The sequence below is a fragment of the Macrobrachium nipponense genome, chromosome 1 (assembly GCF_015104395.2).
Source record: "Macrobrachium nipponense isolate FS-2020 chromosome 1, ASM1510439v2, whole genome shotgun sequence".
Taxonomy (NCBI): domain Eukaryota; kingdom Metazoa; phylum Arthropoda; class Malacostraca; order Decapoda; family Palaemonidae; genus Macrobrachium; species Macrobrachium nipponense.
This window is the reverse complement of record NC_087200.1, coordinates 189269607-189284201: the sequence shown is the minus strand read 5'-3', so window position 1 is coordinate 189284201 and position 14595 is coordinate 189269607. Positions and strand designations below refer to the sequence as shown.

Sequence of the window (14595 nt, the reverse complement as noted above, 5' to 3'; positions counted from 1 at the left end):
AAAGAGTGCAATTTAGCGATCGATGTGTCGATTTTTTCAAATGTTTATGCTTTTGTGTTTAAAATGTGTATGAAAATATATTACGTTAAAGGTTTTTATTTTTCATTTTTGTACAGAAATAAGATACAAATTAAGGCAGCCTTTGTAACTACGCTCCACGTTGTCAGGGGATGGTTTTTCAATGTTCGTTCTTGTCCGCCAGTTCTGAAAAATGCATTGTGTTATTTCATTAATTATGCATCTTTCCATAAATCCTTTAAAAAGTTATACATTATTTCACTGTATCCAAGAATATTGTATGTATTCTCATATTAGATGTATTTTAAAATACTACAGCAAACTTAAGCCCGTATTCCGCGGAGCGGCCAATGTTGTGGTTTGAAATCAGCTGATGAATACGAGTTTGTTTCACCATAACGCAATTCTGAGCGAATGCTCTTGCTTCTAGTTAGCATAAACGAATATCTATATACTTGACTTATATGAGACAAAGTTATTTTTCCTTATACAGCGTGTTTTTAGGTGGAAATATTTATTGAATATGTCTCGTTGTGAATGTGAACTACTATTTTTTTCGTTAACAGATTACGTTGGCGGCATGTTTATTGCGTAAAAAATTACGTGATTCCGTTCGCAATAATCCTTTATATAATCTTAATACGAACTTTACGTTATTTATCTTATATCGGTGTGAAACCAACAGTAAAATGTGTTCTTTCAAGCGCAGTAGTATTAAAATGATTTATCCCAATTTTATCTACAGTTGTGTGTGATGGCAGATGTTTACTGCAGTTTTATCCTTGTTGCCGATGTACGATAATAGTCATTAGCAGCTTGAACAGTTTTCTCAGCTTCAGTATAACTAGGTTTAAATTTAACGGTATATTTCCCAGATTGATCTTTAATCTGTATTGATCTCTGATCTATAGCGAATAAAGTTATTACATTAAGATATCTCAGTTCTATTCTATACTAACGCCATTTATAACAAATACGGCAATGTTGCACTGTAGTACGATGATCGAAATACAAGCCAAACAGATGTTATCCAGTTTGGTTGTACTTAGAAAAAAAAAAAAGTCGTTTCTTGTTCGGTTGTTCATGGCTGTACACGTTCACGCAACGAGTATAACGTTAAAACCATACTTTCATCATTCTCTTTTGCTGTTATTGAACTTATGTAACTAGAAGATGGATAAAGTTAGGCCATTGTAATTTGATCTCTCATAAAATCGAAATATCGTAAGACAATGATCGTAACCTGAACACTACAGCTACCTGTACACTGTATAAACTTTATTATATCTTTACATACTCTAGACACCCACATGTACTGTACAGTAAATTCTATAGTACTATACTGCATAAATATAATTTTACTTATTGCGCCGTTGTGGGATTACGGCGCCTTTGACTGGTCTAGAGTTTCGAAAGAAGGTGTGCGGCGGCCGTAGCTTTAAAATCGCTCAGCGTCGAAAACCGCTTGGCGTCGGTGGCCAGGAACGGAACCCTTGCCGCTAACCGAGAGGGCCGCCTGTATACAGTGGTCCCCTTGTATTTGCGGGGAATGCGTATGTTTAGAATCCGCGAATAGTTGGAACCCATATAAAACTGCTGAAAACGGCCTATTTTGGTAGGTAAAACTTAAGAAACAGTCAAAAAGGATATTTATACTTGGTTGTTTTAATAGTTTTATCACAAAAAGCACATTTTATGATGAAATTGATAAAAAAAACCATGAATTTCTGGATATTTCTCATAGAAAAATACCGAACAAATAGCCAAATTACCCGCGAATAATGGGTAGATATGGTCCAGAGACAAAAAAAAAAATCTGTGAATCCCCGAGTCCACGAATTGGAGAATGCGAATATGGGGGTCCGTTATACTACGATTAGTATAAGTTTTTGTGCTTTTAAGTGTAAAATCAGTATGGAGATTTTGTGTATGCTATCTATATTTTTGAAAATATATATACATAGGCAGTACGTATTCACAGGGTTTGTCACTAAAGACGTAGTGACCACACTGACAAACACGCGTCTTGAGATGCGTCGTAAGCCGAAAATCGTCATAAGCCAGACATCGTCAAAAATCCTAAGAAAACTTTACTTTTAATGCTTTGGGTGCATTGAAAACTATGTAAACTGCAGTCTTATGGCATTTTTCATAAAAAAAAAAACTTTCAAATATGATTATTTTTGCATTTTTGGTGTCATATTTCATCTGCCAGATGAGCGTTGTAGGCGTTGTAACCCTGGAACATGCGTCGTAACCCTGGAAGCAATGTCTGATGAATATAATTGACAAGCGTCGTAACCTCGGAACGTCGTAAGCCGAGACCGCCGTAACCCGGGGACCGCCTGTATATAAGATCTCTAGTTAAACATATCAGAGACGTAACTAAGAGTTGTATTAAGTGTCGTTCAGTAAAAATTTCACTTTGTTAATTTGAAAGAAAAATGCTGGTGCAATCTGTATTACTGATACAAAATACAGTAATAAATTGCACTAATATGAAACCCCAAATCACATTGTTGAAGTCTATCTAGCCATTGGCTAGAGGGAATAGAGGCAACCAATCACAGAGCAGAACAACAGCCTTTGTTGGATGCTGGGATGCTTGCTTCATCTCTGCGTCAGTTCAACCTGCTAGCATCGGAACCTATCCTGTTCACATGTTGAAAATTGTGTGCATTTGTTACGTTTTACATAATACGCACTTTAACCACCAAGATCCCTTAATGTCAAGCACCTTCTAAGGCTTTTAGCAGTCTTCCTAAGAAACAGAGGAAGGTGATGACAATACAATAAAAAGTTTAAAGTGCTAGATATGTTGAAATCTGGATAGACAGCTCAAGCATAAAACGGCAAGTTGGGGATGAATTAGAGCTCCTAACATTCTATCAAGAACAAAGAGGCAGAAATTCGAAAAATGGTCTCCAAGCAGGTTTGACGAAGAGAAACCCAACATAGTGAAGATGGAATCTGCCTTTGCAGTATGGATAGAAGACTGCCATAAAAAAATACATCCCCTTGCAGGGCATCTTGATTTGGGAGAAGGCTTTGCAGCTTTATTAGAAGATTGTGGAAGAGGGTACTACTACAGAAGAGCCACGCCAGGAACGTTGTCAACCAGACAGTTGAAGTTTTCAGGCCAGCAGGGGATAGTTTTGACAAGTTTTCCAAACTTTTTAACATCAGGAGTGTGGAAGCTGCATGAGAGGCTGCATCTGCTGATGTCGAAGCTGCAGAGAGGATCCTGAGACCTTCAAAGAAATCATCCAGGAGATGGGATACAGGCCTGAACAGGTCTTCAACATGGATGAAACTGGACTTTTCTGGAAGAGAATGCCACCAAGAACATACCTGATGAAGGAAGAGGCCAAAGCTCCTGGATTTAAGGCCCAAAAGGACAGGGTCACACTCATTTTGTGGGAATGCTGCTGGCCACATGCTAAAACCAGGCTTGATTTACAAGTCTGCAAACCCCATGGCCCTCAAAAACAAAATAAGAATACCTTGCCTGTCTACTGGATGCATAACTCAAAGGCCTGGATAACCAAAGTCTTAACATCCGACTGTTCCATGATGTTTCATCCCTGAAGTTAAAACTTACCTTTATGACTTAGACCTTGATTTTAAGGTGTTGCTAATCATGGACAGTGCCAGAGGGCACCCCACAGATGTCTCATGATGTTGTGCAGATTGAATTCCTCCCTCCCAGCACCACCTCCCTCATACAATCTATGGACCAAGGCGTGATAAGTGCATTCAAGGCCCTCTACAGTCCTTCTTTCCATGCACTCCTGAGCCATTCATCTTCACTGGTTTTCAAATACTATTGCCCCTGTGGTATGTTCTTGATGTTGACACAAAGCTGTCAAATATGTCAATTTGATATGACAGGAAGGTGGGGAGTGTTTATGACCAGCGGGTCAAAGGATTCTTAAGTAATCTCTCTCTCTCTCTCTCTCTCTCTCTCTCTCTCTCTCTCTCTCTCTCTCTCTCTCTCTCTCTCTCTCTCTGTTATTGAATTAATTTTATAGATTTGCTTTTGTTTGTCTTCACTATATGTTTTAATTTGTAAGTCCACGAATAGTGGGATTGTCTGTATACTTATCGAGAGAGGTTTAGGCAGCCATAAGCACTATTATTCATGTTTTTACAAACAATAGTCATGAGTTACACTGTATATGTCTCACGAACAGTCAGTGGTTTGTATCGAAATATGTATAAAAATAACTGATCGTCCAGGCATTTGTAATGTTTATGTTCTCAGAATCAGCTGATTGAAAAAAGGGATTTTGACGTAAGGAAAAATCTATTTCTGGGCGATTGGCTCGTGTCGCCAGCGAAATATCCTTTAATCTATTATTTCTAGGGTAAATGTACTAACACATAACCAGAGAATAAATAAAATAAAGAAAAAGGTCAGTATAACTGACTCGCTCACCCTCCAAGAGGGTGTCGGTATGAACACTAGGCGAGTGAGACCACTACCACGAGCCAAATACCAATAGAAATCTCCCCAACAAAAACAAACCCTCCATGAGGAGAGCCGACCCACGAGTGAGCAGCTCGTACTACTACTACTCCATCCCATGCTGCCGACTCTGCGCCTCTGGTGGCCATCCTGAAGTTAGCAGGACAATCTTGGGCGAAGGGATGGGTAGGGTGGGATTTCGCTGGCGACACGAGCCAATCACCCAGAAATAGATTTTCCTTACGTCAAAATCCCTTTTCTGGGCTCAGCTCGTGTCGCTGCGCGAAATCGTACCATAGAAATAGCACAAGATTGTAAACAAAAGTAATAAAACAATCAGAATAGGTCTCAAATAAAAAAATAAAGTAATATAAAAAAGAATATAATTGCTAAAAAGATACAAATACACAGTGATACAAAATAAAAATATGCTTAAATTACCCTTATTCTAAAACATGTTTCTTAACAAAGGTAATTTACATATGTACAGAGGTAAATTGGCTTACATGTAACAAAATGGTATCTGTGTAAAGGCATGTATCAAAATATAATAGCAATTAAAACAATCAAATAAACAAATTAATCAACAATGATAATATATAAGGAATGTATATGACTTAATATACAAAACCCGTAACCATTATAAATGAGATGTATCCCCTAGCATAAAAATAAGGGGGTAACATCCATGAGATCAATATCCATAATCATCTGTGAGTGTCCCTAGCAAAAAAAATAAGGGGCACCCACTACATCATCATAAAAGCAGCTAAGGCACAAGTGAATGTAAATGAACACGGTAGGAATAGACGAACTGTTGGGTGAAGCAGGTAGAAGGAGGACTGAATCTTCTACTACAAATTAACTAGAGTCAGGGGAAACTATGTTTCCGCTGCTACTGCTGAAAATTTCAGAGCTTCCAAGGACTTAAGGTAATGACGTTTGAACACTGTCGGCGATTTCCATCCGGTATACTTTTTCAACTCATCGAAGTTCATGTGTTGGAAATAATTAATTGAGGTGGCTACTGCTCTGACATCATGTGCTTTTGGGAAAGAGTCAGGATTGGCTTGTTTAATAAAGTACAGGATTTGTTGCCTGATGCCTTTAATGGATAAAGTTCCACCTTTTTCCCTCTTAAAGAGGGGCCCCCGATGAGGATGAGGAGGTCCTGGATAGAAAGGCACGTAAGGTTGAAACTGGACAAAGGGATACATCTTGTGGAAGAGGTAGTACTTTCCAAGGTTCCCACCTCATCAAAGGATCTTCATTCTTTGCCAAAAAGCTACGTTTCCGGAGAAAGTAGGACTTCCCCTGTGGGAAGGAATTGAATATGATCCGGATCTCTGGATAAAGCCGACAGTTCTGAAATTCTTGCTCCTGAAGCCAGGCTTAATAAAAATAGGGTTTTTCTTAGGAGCATCATAAACGAGCATGTGTCATTATCGGTTTCGGAAGCCAGTTTTTAGAACATCGTTTAAGAACCATGAAACTGACGTAGGCCTCACAGAAGGCCTAAGTCTAGCACATGCCTTAGGAATAGACGAGAAGTAGGTACGTCAAGTCTATGTTAAATCCAAATTGAAATATCTTTTTCAAGGCTGACTTGTTTGTCGTAATCGCTAGCTGCTAAACCTTTTTCAAATAAGGATCTGAAGAAGGATATAGCTGAATTAACTGCATGATTCTGATATCTGACTCTCTCAGGAAGGTTGCTAAACCTTTTTGACAGCAGCATCATACTGCCTCAAAGTTGAATCCCTTTTATCGGATTCCAAGAAGAGAATATTCTGAGGGTCAATATTCGCATCTCTTTTTGCCGCAAACTTCATGAAATCCATAAAGTTAGGGTTTTGAGAATCCCTGAGGAAGCGAACACAGTCTTCGTTTGTACTGACTGGGAGAGCTTGGGACTGGGGATCCGAAGAGGACGAAGGCCCAGTTCCAGAATTAGGGGATACCAACAATTTGCTCTTCGGCCAGTCCTGGGGCTACTAGAGCCACTTGGACCCTTGAATGTCCTGAGTTTGTTCAATACTTTTCATAAGGAGATTCACTGGAGGGAAGACGTAAACTCTTCGCCCAGTTGTTCCAGTCCGAGCCAGGGCGTCCGTGGCGTAAGCCAGAGGGTCCAGGTTGGGGGCTACATAACACGGTAGTTTTGTGGTTCGCTTGGGATGCGAAGAGATCCACCTGTAGCCCTGGGACTCTTTGAAGGATCCATTGGAACGAACTGTTTCTAGTGACCATTCCGACTCTAGGGGTACTGATCGGGATAGGGCGTCTGCTATGACGTTTCTCACTCCAGCTATGTGAGTGGAGGAAAGATGCCAACTGAACTTGTCTGCCAGGGAGAAGATGGCTACCATGACGTGATTAGATGACGTGACTTGAGCCTCCTCTGTTTATACATGTACTACCACTGCGCTGTCCAGGACTAGCTTTATGTGGGAGTACTTTGGTGGGTGTAACTTTTTTTAGAGTCAAGAACACTGCCATTGCCTCCAGTACGTTTATATGACTGACGGAACTGGAGTGAACCAAATCCCTTGAACCTTTTTGACCTGGGAATACCCTCCCCGCAGCCGCTTAAGGACGCGTCTGTGTGGATGGTGATCCCTGGTGGAGGGAACTGAAGGGGTACTGACATGATAGATTCTTGACTTTTGCCCACGGCCGAAGCCGATTCTTTAGAATCAGAGGCACTGAGGATAGCTTTGTCCCCTGGACCTGACATTTGCCTCGCGAGCGCCAGATCCTGGTTAGGTCTTTCAGTTTGGCTTTCATTAAGACGTTCGTTACTGATGCAAACTGAGAGAGCCGAGGATCCTTTCCTGAGCTCTCCTTGTGCTAGTTTGTGACTTAGAAATTGCTTGACTGACTTCGCTATTTCTTTCCTTTTGGTAGATGGAATCGACAGAGTGTGGAGGATAGTTCCATTGAATGCCTAGCCACTGAAAGTTTGACTCTGGAGTGAGTCTTGACTTGGACTTGTTTATCTTGAATCCTAGATATTCTAGAACTGGATCACTTTCAGTGTAGCCTTGTTGCATTCCTCGACTGATGGGGCCCAGATCAACCAATCGTCGAGATACGCCACTACCATAATCCCTTGCATCTGAGTTGTTTGCACTACCACTTCCGCTAGCTTCGTGAACACCCTGGTGCCACGTTTTTGAGTCCGAATGGAACTACCTTGAAGGAGAATGTCTGGTCTCCTATCTTGAATCCCAAGATACGGACGGAAGTGTCTTGCAATAGGGATATGATAGTAGGCGTCTGTAAGATCGATAGAGGTGGTGACGGCCCCACGGGGAAGTAAGGTCCGCACCTGTGAGATCGTGAGCATCTTGAACTTGTCGCAGCGGATGGCTAGTTTAAGCGGGACAGTCTAAGATTACCCTTCTTTTTTGTGAGCCTTTCTTTGGCACGCTGAACAAGCGACCTTGAAATTTTAATCTCTTGACTCTCGCTATAGCTCCTTTCTGAAGGAGGTCCTTTGCGTACTCTGTCAATTCTTTGGAAGGAAGTTGACGGAAAGGTCTGGCTGGAGGTGGGTTTCGTCAACCAGCTCCAACCCAGCCCTTTTGACACTATGCTCTGAGCCCACTGGCTGAAGTTCCACCGGTGGCGAAAGTGAAACAGCCTCCCTCCTACCTGAAGTTCTTCATTGGTTCTGGTAACCGCCTCGGCCTCCTCTGAAGTGCTTTCCCCTATTAAAGGGGCCTCCCGATCCTCTCCCACGAAAGGACCGCTTACCTCTGCCTCCCTTACCCTGAGCGGTCATACTTCTGAGAAGCTTGACTCTCGAAGGCTTGTGATTGTAAGCTGGAGAGATGGCGTATGAGGTAGAGGGTTGAGGCTGATGGGGGATCACATATAAATTGGCTGTGATTGACCCTTAGAAGTGGAAGGTTGGGCTGTCTGCACTAACGGCACTGCTGGAACTTGTTGAGGAAAGCGTGGTTGCTTCTTCTGGTAACGGTTGGAAACGCCTAGGTTTCCTCTGTCCCTTACCTTTAGGTGTCAGGTCTTGCCTCCTCCTAGCCGTAAGGCCCCAACGGTCCTTAAGGCTCTGGTTCAACCTCGTAGCCTCTGCCTGGACTTCCTTAACCATAGCCTCTGGGAAGAGATCTGCGCCCCAGATGTTAGAGGAGAGTAACCTATTCGGCTCATGTCGAATGGTTGCCTCTAGCAGGACATGCTTCCTACAATTCGTTCTAGCAGTGGCAAACTCGAACATATCTGACTGCACCGTTTGAGTCAGGGCTTTGGTCATAAGCTTAAAAATTGGTTCTGATCCATAGGCCATGGTGGGTGCTACCTCAGACATAGCCATAGTTGATTGATCTGGCTAGTCGTGATTTTGCGTCAAATTCAGCCTGAATAAGACTATCTGGGAGCCTGGGTAGCTTTTCACCAAACTGCTCCATAGCACAGTCCGGTTTGAGTTTGCCAGCTGAGAATGTATTCGGCAAGTCTTCCCACAATTCTCCAATTGAAGGGAGTAACTGGAGATGTGGGATCTGCTTCTTTCAACTGAGGCATGGTTTCCCCCTTCTGGGCCGCTGAGATGGTCGACCTTGCTATCTTGGTTAGGAACGGGAGCGGGGAGGTACTCTCATCCATTGTGAAAATGGTAAAGGGACTTTTAAATGGTTGTATCTTGGGGTTGTTAGAACAATCCATGTCCCTCTAAACATCTGAGGCCATTCTCTCTGAGCCTGGTCTCGTGAATAGAGGACTGTCTCCTTTGGTACCCTATCGTCCCGAACCATAGCCGAAGGCGTGAGCCTTGCGTAGCCTATGAAGGAGGCTGTAGGCCTTCCGGGTAGAACTCGAAGTCCTCTATTCTTCGAGTTCCAAACTCCGGTATGGAGATGAGACCGTCCTGGAAGGGGGCGTATGACGCTACTCTCCATGGGTTTGTTCATAGAGAAGCAGGAAGTGAGTCATACGGAGGAAGCTGAGTTTCCACTTGTGATTGGAAAGTGAGGGAGAGGCTAGAGGAGCTTCTCTTAGCCCGCTATAATTAGTATCTTGGGAGTGATCCTATCCGACAGGCGAGAGATCATTTGTGTTCCATACTACTCTTTAGGGACCCAACTAGGTCGCCCACCTGTTGCAACAGGCCAGCATTGGAGTCCAAAGCCTGGAGCTGCTGCGGAGGTGGAGGGAGGCTCTGAATTGGAACCAATGGTAGCGGAACTGGTGATTCTGCCGGAGTGCGAGATCTCTCCCTTGGATTTACTTTTGAGGACTTAGAGCCGGAGCTAGAAGCTTTAGACCTGTCTGGGCCGGGATTGCGAGCCGGAGACTTACGTGAGGAAGAAGACGAGGACGTCTTCTTAGACGACGATGACGTCTTAGTCAAGGTCATCACTTTAGCCTTGACCTTAGGTCTAACCGAAGCCTCAGGAGGAGTATATAATTCATCACCCGTAAAGCCTTGGAAGGATGGAGAGGTTGCAGGGGTAGAAGAAACAGTCACACCCAAGGGCGACCCTTGGGTGCCCACATTACTTACCTCGACCAACAGGTCGTCTATACCTACCATCGGTTCAACATTAATATCCAGGGTTGCGACATCCGTGGAGATATCCTGGTCTTGTTCAGTTAAGGAGGCCGCCACTGTTGTTGGATGAAGGCGATAGTCCGGGTCGCCTCTACTGGGTCGACGTAACCTGTCGCCTTGCCTCCGGGGAAGATTAATAGTGCTAACCGCTTCTCGAGGATGTAGGGCTGACCCTTGGCGGCGTTCTTTGCCAAAACCTCCGACCCAGGCCCGCAGGGTAGCCAGTGCGGTATCCCTTACTGCCGGAGCCTGTAAGAGAGTATTTTAGATTTAAGAATCACATTAAAACTAAAACTTAGAGTATAACTTAAACTAGATGCCTTAAGTTAAAGTAAATGATGAAAACTTAAGCACTAAAAAAGAAGCGGAGCAGCTACTGGAGATGGAATACTTACCCCTTCCAAAAGCTTGGCTCACCAGATCGTAACATATGGTACACGTCTCATGGTACCAGACCTGGATGTCCCCGTGCGGAGTCGCGCATGGAGCATGGGACCGGCAAACTTCGTGTCCCACAGGGTCCTGAAGTGTAGCGGAACATCCCGGATGCTCACAGTTGGTGGCCTGTAAGTGGGAAGACACATGAGTATCTTTAAAAGGCATCACTTACAGACTAAAGGACAAAAGAACTCCGTTACATGCCGGAGCTCGGAAAAAATTGGGCATAACCCCTCCCTGCATTGCCTGAATAGGCTATAATCCCGGAGAGATCCGGTAAGATATGAAAGGGAGGGGGGATGGTTTAAGGTACTTAAGATAAACTTATAGATAACTTAAACCTAAACACAAGCGAACCGGACTAGGTTCAGTGTGAAGCGGAGTGTAGTAACTCAGCAGTACGGTAAGGTTTAGTAGTGACCTACTGTATGTTCCGGTCCACTCTGCTGGGTGGACTAGCACCCTTCCGCTGGATACCAGGACTCCGATCATGGGAGGATCTCTAGTAAGGAGGGGTAAAGGGCGAGAGGACATACATGCTCGAGCTAGCCCGGAGCGAGAAGGTAGTAACAGAGGGGGGGGTGGGGGGAAGGCCAGGGTCCCCCACAACGTACCGGACCCGGCCGAAAAACGAGAGCCGGAGAGGTCGAGACCAGTTCTGGGGTCTGTCCCGACTCCCTAGCCCCTCCGCCTGAGGGGAGAGAGGGAGGCAGGCTCGGGTATGCGGAGCGAGCATGGGCAGACGACCACACCCCCGCCCGACTCTATGGAAGAGCGGGAGGGGGGAAGGGTGACTGGGCAGGCGTCTGGCTGTCCCGTGATCACGAAGTGACCACGAGGCGGTAAACTGAGACGATAACCAAACCTGAGGCCAACCAACTGATCAGAGAGCTATCGGGAAGCAACTTGAACTGAAAAGCGTAGCATACAGGCCCACAGGGCTAAAACCAACTGATCAGAGAGATGCTATAGGGAAGCAACTGAACTGATCAGCGGTAGTATAGGCTCTATGAGCCAGGACCTAGGCTAAGCCAGACGCCTAACTAACCTAACGATGACAAAATACATATAATAAAATCAAAATAAAAAAAAATGAAAGAGAGAAGTAATATAGCAGGAGAAAAAATCCAGGAGTGTACGACTAACCCGAAGGCAAGTCTACCACTCAAAGCTAGTCGAGGCCGATACTAAGAACCTGGACTAGGGTCTGGATAGAAAAAGCCTACATAAGGTGAAATACATGCATGCATGACAACCTGAGTAGACCTTAATCTAAACAAAGCGGATAAATCAAATAGATCGTACATAAATAAGGGATGTTCTAGGTATGGGAGACCAAGAACGAACCCCATCACGCGGCAGAACCATGCTGCCATGCTTCCGACCCCGAGAAACGTATTTATACCTAAAAACGGCAAATACTGTCCCAGGGTCGGAAAAAACCAACTAACCATAAACTACTGAGTACTTAACTTAGCTGCTGCGATAGCTGCACGCTCCATTATAGATAAATCCAACGAAAGGGCACAAAAAACACAGAGAGAAAAATAACACGTGTGACTCGTGTGCGCTAACTGAAAAGGATGGCCACCAGAGGCGCAGCAGTCGGCAGCATGGGATGGAGTAGTAGTAGTACGAGCTGCTCACTCTGTGGGTCGGCTCTCCTCATGGAGGGTTTTTGTTGGGGGAGATTTCTATTGGTATTTGGCTCGTGGTAGTGGTCTCACTCGCCTAGTGTTCATACCGACACCCTCTTGGAGGGTGAGCGAGTCGTTATACTGACCTTTTTCTTTATTTTATTTATTCTCTGGTATGTGTTAGTACATTTACCCTAGAAATAATAGATTAAAGGATATTTCGCGCAGCGACACCGAGGCTGAGCCCGAGAAAATATATTAATGGAATTATTATTTTTAATTTTGTACTTAAAAGTAAAATGGGTATGCAAAGGTAAACTAACATACTTTATGTTACAGTAAAATCCCTCAAAATCACAAAACAGCTGTTTCCTGGCCTTACTGATCTAAACATGCCTCAGTTCTCTCTCTCTCTCTCTCTCTCTCTCTCTCTCTCTCTCTCTCTCTCTCATTTGTAGTTAGCGCTTACACATATTTTACAATGTACGAGAGAGGTTTAGGCAGCCATAAGCACTATTATTCATGTTTTTACAACAATAGTCATGAGTTACACTGTATATGTCTCACGAACAGTCAATGGTTTGTATCTAACACAAAGTATTAAAGTCTTTTCTTTTTAATAATATTGTAGATTGATTTCTCAGATTCTGCTTCTCAGAGCATTGATTATATTTAATTTTTTGAAATTGTGTGGCTAAGGAAAAATTTAATTAGGTTGAAGTATTCATGTTTTGAATCATTAGTTTGTTGATTAAGCTGAGGCTTATTGATGCCGAGTTATTAATTGGAGGATGAAAACGAAATAACTCATGTAATTTAAACTTATTGCAGTAAATTATTTGTATATTGCAGAAATAGCTGTCAAGGAAGCAGCAGCGTCGTCAGTTACCGGAAGAGAAGTAACTCCTTTTGTTTTACAAAAAGTTCTTGAGATCACTCAAGGTGAAAGCCTCAAGTCAAGTATCCTTTTGTAAGCTGTAAAGTTCAAACATCACTTTTGTTAGTTTGGTAGTTTTGAAATGTAGTCTAGTCAGCTTACATAGCTCTTCTATAACTGCTTGTCTTAGGTATGTATAAGCATCCCTAAAACACATAACTACCTATTTTAGCAGTTTATCACCCAACTTAACAGTTCAAACATAAAATATACCTCAAACTATCATCTCAAAACACTCCAATATAATTTCTAAGTCATTTTACAACATTATGTACCCAAAACTGTTATTCTGTAAGTATATCCTGTATAACTCAAGACAGACTATTTCTTTTGGCTAATGTAACATGTGCATTGTCTGTTGTACTGCACATAATGTATGTGCATTTGATTATATTTTGCTGTGTTCTAGGATGATTTTGAAATTATATTTACTGTACAGTATTTATTTTAGGATAGTACTGCTGTATAGAGCATATCTAAAATATGTGGGTAGTTTAGTAGTAGTTTTGTCTATAAGTAAAAATACATTTGTGATAAAAAAAATTATTAGTAATGTAAGTTCTTGGTTTACATTGTTTTGTGGTTAGTCCTCACCATCTCACATAAATTTATTAAAAAATTCTTGTTCCCTGCCCACCCACCCCTCCATAACCCATTTTTCTGCAGTATTATACCTGTGACTAGTATTACCAATACTTATGTGGCCACACAGCATTGCAAGCTGTTCTCCTCCTGTCCTGCCTGCACTTCCCACCACCTCCCCTTCCAGAAAGTATTTATTGGCCCCCCACCCCCTGTAACTCTTCTTTGCCTGTTTATGCCTGAAAGCAGTGTTGACAATGCTTCTTTATGGTCATGGAACATTTGTCAATCATTGGAATGCTGTTTTGAAATTTTTATGAATTTTATATAAATTACACATAAACAATAATCCCTCAAGTATCTGGATTCGCATATCTAGAACCAATATTATGCAGATGCAACCAGACCCCAGGCACTAAAGATATATATATATATAAATTATATACAGTGGTACCCTCGACATACGAAAGGCTCAACTTACGAAAAACTCGAGATACGAAAGCAAATACGAAAAATTTTACAGCTCTACATACGAAAAGTTTCAAGATACGAAAGGTTGTTGCTGTAAAGTCCCGAGATTCGCCCGGACCACCAAGAACAATTTTAAAACTCCCGCGCCGCCAACTGAGTAACTCGCCACCATCCTCCCCCCGCTCCCTCCCATTGGTCCTGATGCTAGTCACCCCATAAGGTCCTGCTCTCCTATTGGTCAGCATCCACCCCTTGTGCTTTAAGTATTCTATTGGTAAAAGGATGCTGTAAATTTAAAAACTTTATTCATGCAATACATTTAATAAAAAAAAAACATTAGGTAAAGATAGATTAAATAGAAATGAATAGTTTTATTATACTGTTTGGTAGTTTCAGTAGTTGAAGAGAGATAATAAAAATTTATGGCTTACTGTGTAAAGTGATTGCTTGGCGATCGTTTGATACTCGT

At 42.6% G+C, this 14595-nt stretch overlaps 1 protein-coding gene across 1 annotated transcript in view; it reads left to right on the top strand.

Moving 5' to 3' along the window:
- Positions 1–14062, top strand: part of LOC135220322 (pseudouridine-5'-phosphate glycosidase-like) — a 77579-nt gene extending 63517 nt beyond the window's left edge. Inside the window, 1 exon segment of the mRNA XM_064257560.1 lies at positions 12989–14062. Coding sequence (XP_064113630.1) covers positions 12989–13110 — 122 coding nt within the window. The 3' untranslated portion in view covers positions 13111–14062.
- Positions 14063–14595: the final 533 nt, after the last annotated feature.